Raw genomic sequence first — 14,231 nt, 5'->3', positions numbered from 1 at the left:
CAAGCATACGTAAACTACAACTTGTACCGGCTTATAACTTGACAAGTATTAGAAAAAAAACCTAACTATAAGTGAAGTCACTAGTTACTTTCTAATAAACACTGCAAGGAAAAGGAATGCTGTTCCAGAATTTCCCCAGACTGATGTTTACCCTGTGACTGTTTTCAACAAGCTAAAAATCTACCACATTATTGTCTACCAAAAATCAATTTTAAATTTTGGCTAATTAGTCACGCATAATTTTTACAGCACTATCCTCAGCAGCAACAGCTCAATAATATGGTCATCATGCCAGTTTGATAGAATTAAAGGTTATAGACAACTTCCCAAAACAAAAAAACAACAAAACAATGAATCTGTTGAACATATCCAAGAGCAGAAACATTTGACATCTACAAAATAATAATTTGGCCTTTTAAAAATGACCCAGCAGCATCATGTGTTTTTCTTATTTCTTACAGGAACTACAATTTTCACATCTGAAGATAAAAGCAAAAGAAATAAGACACCTAAACTGGGTATCTAATCTCGACAGCTCCAGAAATAGAATCTTTCATACCGCATGCTCTAAATCTTAGGTCAGACTCCAGTAAGCATGCACAGGTAACTTGGAAAAAAATGTCTAATTAATTTGACATCTTAAGAGGTGTGCAGTGAACTTCATGTTACGCAATGAACCTCAAACTTAACGTGCTGACAAACAAAGAAAATGAGTATCAGAAATATGTTTTGGCTAGATAGTTTTAAAAAGCACTCATGAAACCTTGTAAGATCGGGTATAAAATGATGACAATAGGACAAATGATAAATATGGACCCCATGCATGATCTACTATAGAAGTCAGCAATGGCAAATGTTAAGGACTTATTTTTAGGATGTTTGTCTTTCAAATGAAACTTCTGAACGTGAATATCCACAATAAAGTTTCGTTCATGCAGCATAGAAGCCTTGCCTCAATAAAACAAATTAAAATCCAATTAGACAGCTAAGAAAACTGCTTAGCTGTCAACTACTAAAATCTTCTCCAAAGACACTTCAGCTACACTCTACAAAGACAAAAAAAATCTATATTTTCAGGATTCTACACAATGGGAGAACGATAATTTTCAAGCAGTATTAACACTTGTTTTAATGCAAGTTTTTAAAATGTTGTGAAGTGTGCATCAAACCAGGATAATCCCATGACACAACCGAGCAACAGGAAGAATTAATTCTCCCATGGATGCTGAAGGATATTTATGATTAAATTATGTTACTATAAACATTACAAAAGAAAAACAGTGAAATGAAGCCAATCACTTTTTAAAATCGGTCTTGCGTGTTTTTGGAAGTTTTCAAATGAGGGAAAGGATATATGCAGACTAAGCTAAACTTAAGAAATCTGAATAAAAAGTTGAAAAGAAAAATATTAATTTTATTAAACATTTAACCAGAATTGAGACTTTCCAATTACTGTAATGTTATAGCAAATCATTTGCATATGTAAGACCATAAGCAAAACATGACTAACAGACCAGTTAGTTAAGACTACAAGATGTTACTTGACTACATTGACTCTGAAGAGCTAGAAAATGAAATATGCTATCTTTACAAGCACGTAGCACAGAACAAGATTGTAATTCATCTGTGGAAATGACTCCTCAAAGAAAAAAAAATACACAACTAGATGTAATGTACAAAGGTCTTGGATTTTTTTTCAAAAGTACTTTTTTTCCATAAACCTACTAAGTCTACAAAACAAGCTGGTTTTATGCAGTAACGTCACTGAAGTCTTTCATAAACAAAAGAATTCCTGAGACAGCAAGCTCTTTATTTAATCTTAGAGGATAAAGCTTGAAAAATTCACTGTCTTATGGCAGCTCTCCCTGGCATGGATCTGGTGGTACTAGAAACACAAATTTTCAAAGAATTAAAATGTTTTTTAAAACATTAAGATCCTTTCCAACTACAAACCAAAGGTAAACAGAAACAGTAATATCTTCCAAAGTCTGGAGAGGGCCTGCAGTCCCTTTGCAACTCAATTTTCTCCCCAACACTACAAAATCAACCTATTTTGTAGTTGCTGCTATTCAGAGCAATATGGGAAACCAGTGAACTGCCTAGAATCATGTCAATTTTATGCCATTCTAATTACTTAAGAGCAACTATTTTCAATTAAGTTTCTCATATTTTTATGCTATCGGAGGGAGAGGGGGTTATTGAGCTTCCCCCTCTCTAAAACATATTAATATGCTGACATTAAACACCAAACTGCCATACAATTTTAGCTTTAGTGGGCGTGTCTACATGTTCATTAATACTCTTTTGGTAATGCACATTAAATTTAGTATCTCCATTGTAAGGTATTAGAAAAGGGTGCATTATCCTATTTTAATGCACCTTAGCAAAAATGCACAGGTTTTGTGTGGGGGTGTAGGTTGTAGCCATTTTGGTCTAAGGACATAGGCAGACAACATGAAAAAGAAAGAAGCCACAAATTCACCCAAGGAACCTTGTCTGCCAGGTTTTTTGTGACAATTTAATGAGTATTAAGGTGCATGTGTAGACGCACCCAGTAACAGCTTTCTTACTGCACATTATGATATAGATCAAAAAAAACTCAAAATGTGTTCTTTATAAAAGGAAACCAAAAGGAACAAACCTAAACATTTATGCTTGCAAACAGTCCCATTTAGTTCACTGGAAGGATTCACATATAAGAATTTAGGCACAAGTTTAAGCGTTTTCAGAATTAGGGCCTTAGTTTCTATGCTTTGCTAAATTAATACAATTATATAAAAATCAGTGTTTTCATACCTAATACTGTATTTTCATCAGTAATATATTACAGTAAAAGCTTTGCTATCCAGCATGAGTGGGGTAAGGAGGGTGCCAGTTATCTAAAAATTCTGGTTATCTGGACTTGTACGTGGCAGCAGCATGGGGTAGTGGATGGTGGTGGTGTGCAAACTCCCACCCTCCCTCCCTGTCCTGCATCCAGCTGGCCAGGCAGCACCTGTGTGGTCCGCAGAGGGGAGCCGCTGCTCTCACCTCTCCACCACCACCCTGCTCAAGAAATACTCGATGCACATGCCAGATGAAGAATTTCGGTTAGTAACATGCCGGTTAACACAGCTTTTACTGTACTATGTACCAAAGCAGTAAGAAAAAATTAAGTAAGTTTGGAAGGTTTAGGTTGATTGGTTGGTTGATTTTAAAGACCAGTTTAAATTAAAAATAAGCTAACTAAACCCTTAAAAACCACTAGCAAAGCTAAGGGCAAAACACAAGCAAACCCCAAGTTCTAGCATTATCATGATTTATCAAAGTTGGTTGTTTTTGATTTTTTTTTTAAACTTGCTTTAGGAAAAAATGATGAAACCTAAGAATCAGGAGAGCTTGATTTTTATAACTTTACTTACACGAGCAATACAGTAATCCTTCGGATTTTCTTTTTCCAAACCATACTTCTCCAGAGCTTCAATAACTGCAAAGTCTGCAGTATCTGTAGTGGACAGCAGGATTGTCTTGTATGGTATATTTGGTTTTAAGCTGTCCGCATAAATTCTGAGCGTCCCTCCTTGAAAATATAATTCCATTACTACTTTGTCAGAGTAAAAAGATATGCAACCACAGATTTAAGAGTTCTCAGCTTTGAAACGGATCTAATTTGCAGCTGTATATGGCATGAATCTATAGCCACCTTCTTTCACCAATGTTAGTCACTGTCTACCCCTACACGTACTTAGCCTATTCAAATAAAAAAAAAAAAAAAAAAACCTTTTTGCCACTTATACATAGCATTTTTGTTTGTTACCTTCCTTGTTTTATGTCCTGAAACTGAAAAAGACGTTTATTAAATGCCAGTAAACAGCTGCTCTACTTTTCCCTTAGAGACCTAGCTCTCTATGCTTTTATTTTGGGATGATTGCCCTATCAAACCATTTCCAAAACCCTTCTTCCAAAGGTATATGACAGAATTAATTCAAAGCTTTGTAATTGCACCTAAACAGAAAAATCACCCCATTTACCATTAAATGTTACAGTATTTTTAGACAGTTTATCCTGGCACAATTGTGATAAACAGGGATACAGAATAAGCTTAGTTTAATTTTAATTTACTTGACCCCCTTAATATTTCCATATACATGAATATATTGAGGCCTACAAAATATTACAGAATTAAGTAGTTTGGCAGGAAATTTCTGCAAACTAACCAATCTTTTGAAGATGTAATACACACTGCAGTCGGAAAAAAGCAGTTGCTAGCAAGATAAATGCATTGGCTTTAATATCAGTAAGTCAAAGAGAAAATTTTCTCTAGACTGATTTAAGAACAAGCTTTCATCAACTGATGTAAAAAGTGCTAAACTTCCCCCGAGTAAGAAGGTTATCAAACCAAAAGCAAATGTAGCAAACAAGCCTGAATCATTACCTGAGTCTGGCCGACCATCAGAGCTGCGGAATTCCTGCATTCTCTTCTCTAGTTTTTGCTGTCGTCGGCGTTTCATGACTACCTCAGGATTGGATATTGTGCGTGTGAAGCTGGTCTCAGGCATATCTTTGTAAACCTCTGCTGCAAGACGAGAATTCTCACTGCAAATTAATTTAAAAAGGGGGGGGGGGGGAGAAAAAGAGAGAAACTAAACTTGAAACAAATACACATTCTAATCACTATATGAAATATTAAACAACCAAACCTATGTTAACTGTTCACATACATTACTGTGTAAAGCATAATGCTTTAAATTAACTATACCTCTGCCAGAATACACTGTTAACATATCTACACTCATGTACAACATTTATTAGATACCACATTTTAGTTCTAGTCACAATATGAAGACAAGAAAATTCAGTTCTTTTTCTTCAAGAAAGTCTGTTACATTCAATATGCTAATTAGAGATTAATTTTAATTAAATAATTAATTGATTATTCTGGTCTCTGTGTATTGCATATCATCAGGAAGGAAATATAGTTGACATGTATTTGGTCCCTTTTCCTAGATGAGCTTGAAATTTATTTCTACCTTAATTAAAATCATGTAAAAGCTTAATTACTTAATGGAAGGCTGAAAGGATTATTCTTACATTGCACAAAGTATACATGGAAAAAATACACACAAAAAAAATAATTAATTCTATTAAAAAGAAACCTACATGTGTCAACCAACTGTTTCTTTGTACCAACTGAAAAAAATAAATTTGTCCCCAACAAGAAAGGCAATGATGAAATCAACACTCAATTTTATTAAAATGGAAAAAGACTACTTTCTGTCACAAGAACATAAGTGTCATACTGGGTCAGACCCATGGCCCATCTAGTCTAGTGCCCCATCTCCAACAGTGGTACATAGTAGATGCTTTAGAGCAGAGGTGGCCAACCGGCAGCATGCATACCGCAAGTGGCATGGGCAGCCTCTGTATGTGGTGCACAAAATCAGACAGGGAGCAGTGAAATACTGGCAGAACAGCAAGGAAGCAGAGAGGTAGGTGGTACAGGGCAGGCCATAAGCAACTGATCAGATAGGGGAAAGGGATCGAACTAGCACTTGGTGAGGGTGTGGCACCTAGATTGCAGCACTCCTGCCAAAAGGCTGACTCCCATTACAGCAGAGGTGCTCAACCCCTGGCCTGTGGGCCACATTTGGCTCACAGCACTCTGTCATCTGGCTTAAAGGGCTCCCCATGGGCCCAGAAATTCTGTGGCAGGACAGCAGTAGCACTCTGCTGCCCCACCATCAAGTTTCCAGACCCATGGGGGGACCCAGGTCCTGTGTGCTAGATTGGGCACCCAATCCAAGAGCGTAGGGCTGAGTGGGAGCAGTGCCCAGCCCCAGTGCCCAGTTCCTGCAAATGGACAACTAGGAAGGAATGGGACCAAGTCCCAGGGGGCAAGTGTACCAGTGTGCTGGCATGGGAAGGGGTTTTGCCAGGCTCCCAGGGACCAATCCCTATGGGAAGAGGTGGTACCAGGCCCCAAGAAACTGATACTGGCATAAGGGGGCAGTGCTGAACTCATAGGCAACTGGTGCCTCCCAAGTCTGGGGGGGCACCAGATTGCCAAGGGGGGGGGCTGAATTCCTTCAGCAGTCGATCACTGAGCCAGTGGCAAAACCAGAAGTACATTTCCGCCAGCACTTCCGGTTTCATGACTGGTGCTTCCAGGGGGTGCATGTGCACCCCCTATGCGTTGTCAATGGCTGGACTGCTAGGACCCAATCCCAGCAGGAGGGGGTGTTGCTGAGCCCTAGGGCCCAATCTTGGTGTATGGGACTCAACTTGGTCTGCAGACTGGCCCCATCCCACTCATCTGGCACATGGGGCCAATAGGTTGAGTATCACTGATTTTCAATGATCTATCCCCCGATCATACTCTCCCTGACATCCACCAACCACTTTAGGTTTAGGAATGTCAAAGGATACATTATTAACTATTCTGTTTAATAGACATTAATGAATCTATCATCCATGATTTTGTCTAGTCTCTTTTCAAATCTAGCTATACTATCTGCTTCTATAGCATCCCATGGCAAGGGAGTTCCACAAGTTAACTATGCTCAGAGTAAAAAAACAAACAAACAAACGAAAAAACCTCGTGTTTGTTTTAAACTTGTCTCTTGCTAATTTCAGTGGATGCCCCCTATTTCTAGTATTTTAGGACTTAAGAGTCCCTTTTCATTCTGTCCATACATTTTATGATTTTATAAGCCTCTACAATATCCCCCCTAGCTTTCTTCCTTTCAAACTGAAGAGCCCCAGCCCTAGATACTCCTGATATGACAGCTACTCTGTACCCTTGATCACCTTGGTTGCCCTTTTCTTGTTCTCTGCCACAGTTTTTGAGATGTGGAGACCAGAACTGCGCACAGTATTCAAGATGTAGGTGCACCATGGATTCATATAGTGGGTTTCATGTTTTGCATTTTGTTTTTAATTCCAACATTTCATTGGCTTTTTATTTTGGTTGCTACTGCACACAGAGCTAATGTTTTTACAGTACTATCTATGACTCCAAGGTCTCAGTCCTGAGTCACAAAAATTAGTTCTGAGCCCAGCATTGTGTTTATAAGTTATAACTGACATCATTTTTCCCCCATGTGCATTACCATGCACATGCCGACACTGAAGTTCATTTGCCACTTCTTTGCCCACTCAGTTAGCTTGGGGAGATTTTTCTGCAGCTCCATCAGCTTGAGATTTGAATATCCAGAATAATTTAGTATCCATTTTAAAAGAGCTTTTGGTGTGGGATCTTTTCAAAAGCTTTATGAAAATCCAGATGTGTCAAGGCAACTGGATCCCCCATGTCCACAGATTTGTTAACACCCTCAAAGAACTCCAGGAGATTGGTGAGGCAGGTTTTCCCTTTACGAAAACCACGGTGACCCTCCCAGCATAGCATATTGGTTCATGACTGCTGATTTTATTCTTTATCATAGACTCTACCAATTTGCCAAGGATGGAAGCAAGATTCACTGGTCTATAATTCCACAGAATGCCTCTGAAGCCCATTTTTGAAGATAGGTGTTGAAGATATATGTTGGCAACCTGCCAGTCTTCTGGTATAGAGGCCATTTGTAATAAGTTGCATATTATTGTCAATAGTTCTGTAATTTTACATTTGAGTTCCTTCAGAACTCTTGAGTAAATGTCATCCTGTTCTGGTGACTCTTTAATATCAGCTTTAATTGATCTATGAGTAAAATTTCCAAAAAGCATACTAATCTTGCAAAGTAAAATAATCAAGTTGGAAACTGATGAAGTTAATGGTGACTGGACAACCTGAACTGTACATTCTTTTACATGTGCTTTAGAAGTCTTTTTTATGTGGCACAGTACTATTTCTCCATTAAAATAGTGTCAGAATCATGCAATAAAAACTGTACCGTTTTTCTCAAAATTTTGAGAGAGTATTTAATGTTTAATATTTAAGTTTTAGTTTTACTTAGATTCAGCTCTATTCATCTCACTTTAAAAGTAAGTTTGCCACAATCTAAAGGCATATAAAAATGCAACCAAAAACTGGCATTGTTTTTTTCCATTTAATTCTAGCATTGCACACATACATTGCTTTTTTAAATTGAGAAACAAAGATTTTTGTGTAGCCAGATTTGTGTCTTAATCTGGTCCTTTTCCTAAATGTTAGTTTAACTCATATATACAAAATTTAATGGGCCTGATGGCTTGTTGGAATCCCATTGTAGCATAATTGTTTTACTGTATACACAAGATAAATATAATCTCAACCCTACAGTGAGCTGCACTTAAAAAGCTTTGCTAAACTCATCGGGGCTCCAGACATAAGACTGTCCCTATCCAGGACTCTTTAGAGAATCAGGACTACATGATGCAATAGCTAAATACTGGTAAAAGTGTTTAAACACAGTACAAAGCATGGGAGTTCACATTCACATAAAAAAAAGCCATTTTTATGGCGGTAAAAAATACTGAATCATACAATTCTTCTTTGTATTATATTGTATGCTAAATCCCCAGAAGTCTGTGATCTATTACTCTCAGCAATATGAATAAACTACATTAGGTGCTTCCCTTGTTAAAAAAAAAACCTCCAAAAAAACAAACAAACAAAAACTTGGGCTTATTCCATACTTACCACACAAGTGCTAGTTAGGGATGCTGGGGGGGGGGGGGGAGGGGGGGGGGGATCAGACCCTAGTGTAGACAGGTATGCCGGTAAAAAAACAAAACAAACAAACAAAACAAATCTACCTGCTGAAGTAGCCTATTCCACTTAAGAATATGTATATGCTACAGCAACAAAAAAATCCTTCAGTGTGAGTAGTATCTCTATTAAGAGGTTTACTCATAGGTATATTGCATCACTTAACCAGCAATGTGAAAACAAGTACCTAAATCATTACTTAGCCATAAACAAGTTAATTGAACTGAAGGGTAAAGTGAAGCAGGTACATAGGTCTCTGCTGGACTGTGCCCTAAATTTCTGAAGAAAAAGAAAAAAATGTTCTGAAATGCAGTGGAATAGAAAAACATGGGTATTAGATTATTTGAAATTACTTCTCTTCGAAGTTTGGGGATGCTAATTTGTCCCTTACAAAGTTTCATATATGTGTACTTAAGGCAGTAAGGTAGTGTAAAAACAATACAAATCTGATATTACCATATTTACTTGAATCCAAGATGGCCCTGAATTTAAGATGACCAATAATAATAAGATTCTATACATGGAAAATTTATAAAGGTTATAATTTTCCATGTACAGAATCTAATTATTGGAGAGTTGTCTAATTCATCCTTCCCAGGCAGTGAGGAGGCAGGTGGTACAAGAAAGTCAAATAACTTGCCCTCTGCTTGTACCTGCCCCCCTGCCTACCCCCCAGCCTCTGCTCCCTCACTTTTCCCTTCAGCCTCCATTTCCTGCCAGCAGGCTCAGCCCCTGTTCTAGCCTGGGGCACTGAGCAGAGCCCAAGCCCAGCCCAGCCCCTGTAATAGTTGTACAGGTTGTGCACTGCTGCTATGGGGCTGGGCTGGGGGCTGTGCTCAGTGCCCCAGATTGCAATGTGCATGGAGCCTGCAGGCACAGAGCATGAGTAAGGGGGAGGAAGGAGATGAGTAGCTGGGGAACAGAGACTGGCAAGGGATAGGGAGAAATGGCTGCAGGGGGGAGATGGCAGGGTGCAGAGGTGGCAGGTGGGGGTGGGAGGGATGGGGAGAGGTTGGGGGCTGGTAGCTGCAGCTATGGCCCCAGCCCCAGGTAAGGGCTGGAACCCAAGCCACACAACAGTTGCCTGCCTGCTACCCTTATACTCTATTCTAAGACAAGGGGCTTCCCCCTCATGTAAAATGCAGAGGGGGAACCTAATCTTAGAATCAAATGAATATGGTATACTATACTATACTATACAGTAGCATGCAGATTTCTCTGGGGATTAGTTCCTTAGCTTCTGCAAAGATGAGAGCTTGCAAACTAGCCAAGGGAATTTACAGGTGTAGAAGACAGCTGTATAGGACTGCTGAGGTACTCCAGCTGTTTCTTGCAGCTTTTATTTCAAAGGGTGAGGCTTCTCCAATCAGCTGAATGGTACCATTGATGAGCTTTAAGTGTACCACTTATCCTTTACTCAGCAATCTTCTGCAGAATAGAATAGACTGGGTTGTCAACCACCTGGATGTGAAAAATCTAGGTTCTACCATACTGATAGTGCTGTGATTACTTGAATATGACAGTTCCCCACCTCCCATATCAGCATGGGGAAATAAAGCTCCTCATCTTCCATTTGCATACAAGAAAACCTCATTAAATACACTATCATTAAATTACTGCCAAAAGCAGTATGTGCTTAGTAATGGAAACCAACTATGAAGTTCATTAAATGCAGCGAACACTGAGCATGCGTATAAAACCCATAGCCCACACCGAGTAAATATTCTGTGGTGGAGGCCTACCACAAGGATAGGCCAGTACAGCCCACCTGAACAAGATGTATGGTATTTATTAGGGGCGCACTGATAAAGTTTTTTTGGGTCAATACTGACAGCCATTATTAATCAGCCATATCAGCCAATACCCATCACAGCCCGGCAGCTGAGAGAGCAGTGTCCAGCTGGTAAGTCTGTCAGGGGAAAGGGGTGTGGGTGGGCAGATCAAGGCCCCTGTGGTGAGGGAAGGAGTGGGGCTGGGGCAGAGACTAGGTGCTGCCCAGCTGAGGCTGGGCACAGGACAGAGCCACTGCTTGGCTGGGGGACCATTCCTGCCACAGCACGCACCCCCTGGGGTAGCAAGTCCCTAAGAGTGCTCAGCCTCCTAGTCCTTTCCAAGGACTCTTATTTTTTCATTGACATTTGGAAGCAGTTCTCTACTAATACCAGATCTTTTCTCCTTATCTCGTCCATTTTCTCTTGGGCCACTGACTGTCCCTCACAGGCTCCTTTCTTTATATTGCTCCTTCCCCCACTTCTGGCTCCTACCAGGTACTCTGCACTCCTTAGCCTGCCCTCTCCAACCTCTTTTCTACCTTAATCCCTCCCTCCTGTTTTATTAATTCTTCCTCCTTCCCTTCAGTTCCCTTTCATTTTGGCTCCATCCCCAATCCTCTACCAGTGCTGTTCCTCTTGCTTTTATACCAGGGGCAGGCAATTATTTTGGGCACAGGGCCACTTACTGAGTTTTGGCAAACCATCAAGGGCCGCATGATAGGCAGCCAGGGGCAGATAAATATTAATTTTCTAAATTTTTTAGGGGCCCCACGGGCCAGACAGAATGGCCTGGCGGGCCACATCTGGCCCTCAGGCCACATTTTGCCCACCTGTTTAATACACTTATACTCTGAGTCCTACTTCCTCTAGTTCCTTTCCCCACCCTTCATAGCCGTCAGCTCAAGACCAGTCTCTGCCTGTCTTCTTCAATGCCTCTTTCAGTCCTCACCAGCTTTCCCCTCATCCTTGTCAGTCTCTGATTCTCACCCCCATCTCATCCCTCGCTTCCACCTCCGCTTCATTTTTCATTCCCTTATTCAGACAGTCTAATAGTCTAGTTTTTCCAAAAACTAGGATCATGCTTTCACTGAGCTGGACACAATGATGCTCATGTGACTACAGTAGGCATCTATTAAATGACTGGTGAAAGTAAGAGCAGAGAGAAAATAAGCAACTCTCAGGGGAACTTCAGAATTCTAGAGAATGTCCATTTTCAAGTTTCAAATATCTGAATTGTGGGAACAAAAACACAAAATTAAGCAACCTCTCCCCCCCCCCCCACAAGTTTTCCTTAACTTAGAAGCTAAAGCATGGAACATTACAAGCCAAACCATACCAATCTTCTTGAGAAATTTAAGCAAATGAGAATAGAGGTTGTGATGAAAATCTAACAGCAATAACTGGCACTTTTAAAAAGTGCATTTCTCCCAAATCTAAAATAAGAAATAAATGGCCAGAAAAAAGAAAATAATATACTGTTTATGTTACAGTGCAATACATCTCGTTAAAACACTATGTATTTCAAAATTCATGCCTAGCTGTGGAATTATCTTCTGTTTTGTTTTTTTAATGTTCTAGCTTTTACAGCCACAAAGACACTATTGAAAACATGTAAGATATACATGTTATATCAAACCAAACAACAGATTCTGCAATTGTAAGCTGTGCTATAGAATGTCACAGTTTTACACGACATCAAGTAATTCAGCTTTTCTTCCAGAGAATACACCATTTTTGCATTTCATTTTGCCACAGAGTTCTATTAAGGACTTAACTACACTTGCCTTTTGCCCCCTGGTTTTCCCCAACAAGGACTAACCTCTTTCAGCCATCCTAACAAACTAAGCAATGGCTTATTAGGGAGCTTGAACTGCAGCCATGCAACTAGAGAAGTCAAAATGGTAGACTGATGAATTATGGCATCTGAAAAACAAGTACATTGCACAAAACTTGGGGAGCCAAGGAGAAGAGCCCCTGAAGACAGCTATCAACTCTGCCATCTCCTGGCAAAAGCACAGAGCTGAGACTCTAAGCTGGTACACACCTAGACAGCAGCACAGGAGTAAAGACCTAGGGAACGGAAACAGGCCACCTGAAGAACACACTTTTTAAAATCATTATTTCCTAAAATGAGTGTGGCATTGATTATTTAAACTATGAACCAGAGTTGTGGATTTTTTATGGGGTTAAAGGAACATGGACAGGAATCTGCTGTTGCAGATTTCAGGAGATGCTTATAAAAAAAAAAAAAAAAAAAAAAAAAAAAAAAAAAAAAAAATCGCATCTTTAAATGTACCAGAGTGCAAAAGATCCTCCCAATTACCACGGGAATGACTGCTTTACTATTGCCTAATGCTAAGTGTTTATTTGTGAAATTTGAGATCATTATGATAACTGCAGTATTAAGTGATCAAAAAGAACCTTACATATCATCTCCATGGAAAGGTCTATCATCTTTATCTGATGCTTGTCGCAGTGCTTCCTTTTCTCGCCTCTTTTTTTCTTTTTTCTCTTTTTTTGATAGCGTTCGTTTGAAGTTCTGGATAACCCCTTCTTTTTCTTGTTTTTCAGGGCCATTACTCTGAGCTTTCTGAAATGAATCAAGTTAAAACTGGTTTAGCATACTAGTCCACTGAAGTTACTAGGGATCTCAAACTTCCATCAAACTAGATTTAGTTAAGATGAACAGTAATACCACATTGGAAACGGATATAAGGAAAAGCAACAAACTACCCATTACAGCGGGGTGGGCAAACTAGCATATCTGGCTGGTGGCTGGCCTCCATTTCCCACCAGCCCCAGCCTGCTTCTCTGCAGCCAGTTTCCCAGAAGCGGTGGGGTTGTGACAGTGCAGGGCCAGGGTTTCTGTGGACACCAGCCCGAGGAGTGCTGGCAGGGCACATGGCTAGTTGGGGAGCTACTCTAGGGCTGGGGCTGGAATCTTGTGATGGTGACAACATGGGCCAAAGCTAGGGCAGAGCTGGAATCCGCTGCCCAGGTGCCTCGGGCAGGTGTGTGCAGGTAATGGATCATGGCTCTGCCGCAGCTCCTGCTCACGGTGTCACCACTGCAAAGTCCTGGCCGTAGCCAGCCACATGCCCTGCCTTCACTGCTTGGAGCAGTGTCCATGGAAACCCTGGCCCTGCACTCTCACAGCCCTGCTGTTCCTGGGGTCTCTGTGGCAACTGTCCTCAGAGGTGGCCAGAGGCTGCTGGGATATCGAGTCTGCTGCAGGCCCAATCCAGTCCACAGGCTGGAGTTTGTCCACCCCTGCATTAGAGGAAAGGAGGAACTGTTAAGGACATGAATGGTTAAGTTATAGATAGCTAAAGTCATATTTCCCAATGAACATATGAAATGACTGAGAACTTTGAAGTGAACGCAGCAAAAGTAAATTCTGTATATCATACCAAACTAGTCTGAATTCATCAAACCTAAGATTACTTTTATGGTTTATAGAAGAACTGTCTCATTTTACAGCTTCAAAACCTACAGTACATTTGGGCAAATGTTTTAAGGCAGAGGTGTCAGACAGCCCATAGACAGGATCCAGCTCCAACTGCAAGGCTGGACCACCTGCATCTTTAGACCAGATCTGGCCTGTGGGGATTTTCAGCACAGCTGCTGGAACCCTTGCAGTGGCAACAAGAATCCCTGGAGCTGCTGTTTCAGTGAGGCTCTAGAACTCAAACAGTTAACTCTACTCATCCCCTGCTGCCCTTAGCCATCACTGAAATCAAGGTTTAGTTAACCCTGGTGACCACAATCTGTGGCAGAGGAAAGGAGGGGCAGGG

At 40.4% G+C, this 14,231-nt stretch overlaps 1 protein-coding gene across 19 annotated transcripts in view; it reads right to left on the bottom strand.

The window, feature by feature from the left end:
• Positions 1–14,231, bottom strand: part of AFDN (afadin, adherens junction formation factor) — a 195,571-nt gene that overhangs the window by 103,992 nt on the left and 77,348 nt on the right. For all 19 annotated transcript variants that reach the window (XM_019479784.2, XM_059714980.1, XM_059714969.1 and 16 more), the window contains exons 4-6: positions 12,864–13,027; positions 4,415–4,575; positions 3,402–3,559 (exon numbers count right to left, since the gene is read on the bottom strand). In XM_019479784.2, coding sequence (XP_019335329.2) covers positions 3,402–3,559; positions 4,415–4,575; positions 12,864–13,027 — 483 coding nt within the window. The remainder of the gene's footprint in view (positions 1–3,401; positions 3,560–4,414; positions 4,576–12,863; positions 13,028–14,231) is intronic.

This window comes from Alligator mississippiensis, chromosome 1 (assembly GCF_030867095.1).
Source record: "Alligator mississippiensis isolate rAllMis1 chromosome 1, rAllMis1, whole genome shotgun sequence".
NCBI classification, from domain to species: domain Eukaryota; kingdom Metazoa; phylum Chordata; order Crocodylia; family Alligatoridae; genus Alligator; species Alligator mississippiensis.
The sequence above is the reverse complement of the archived record's forward strand: the minus strand, read 5'-3'. Positions and strand labels throughout refer to the sequence as shown.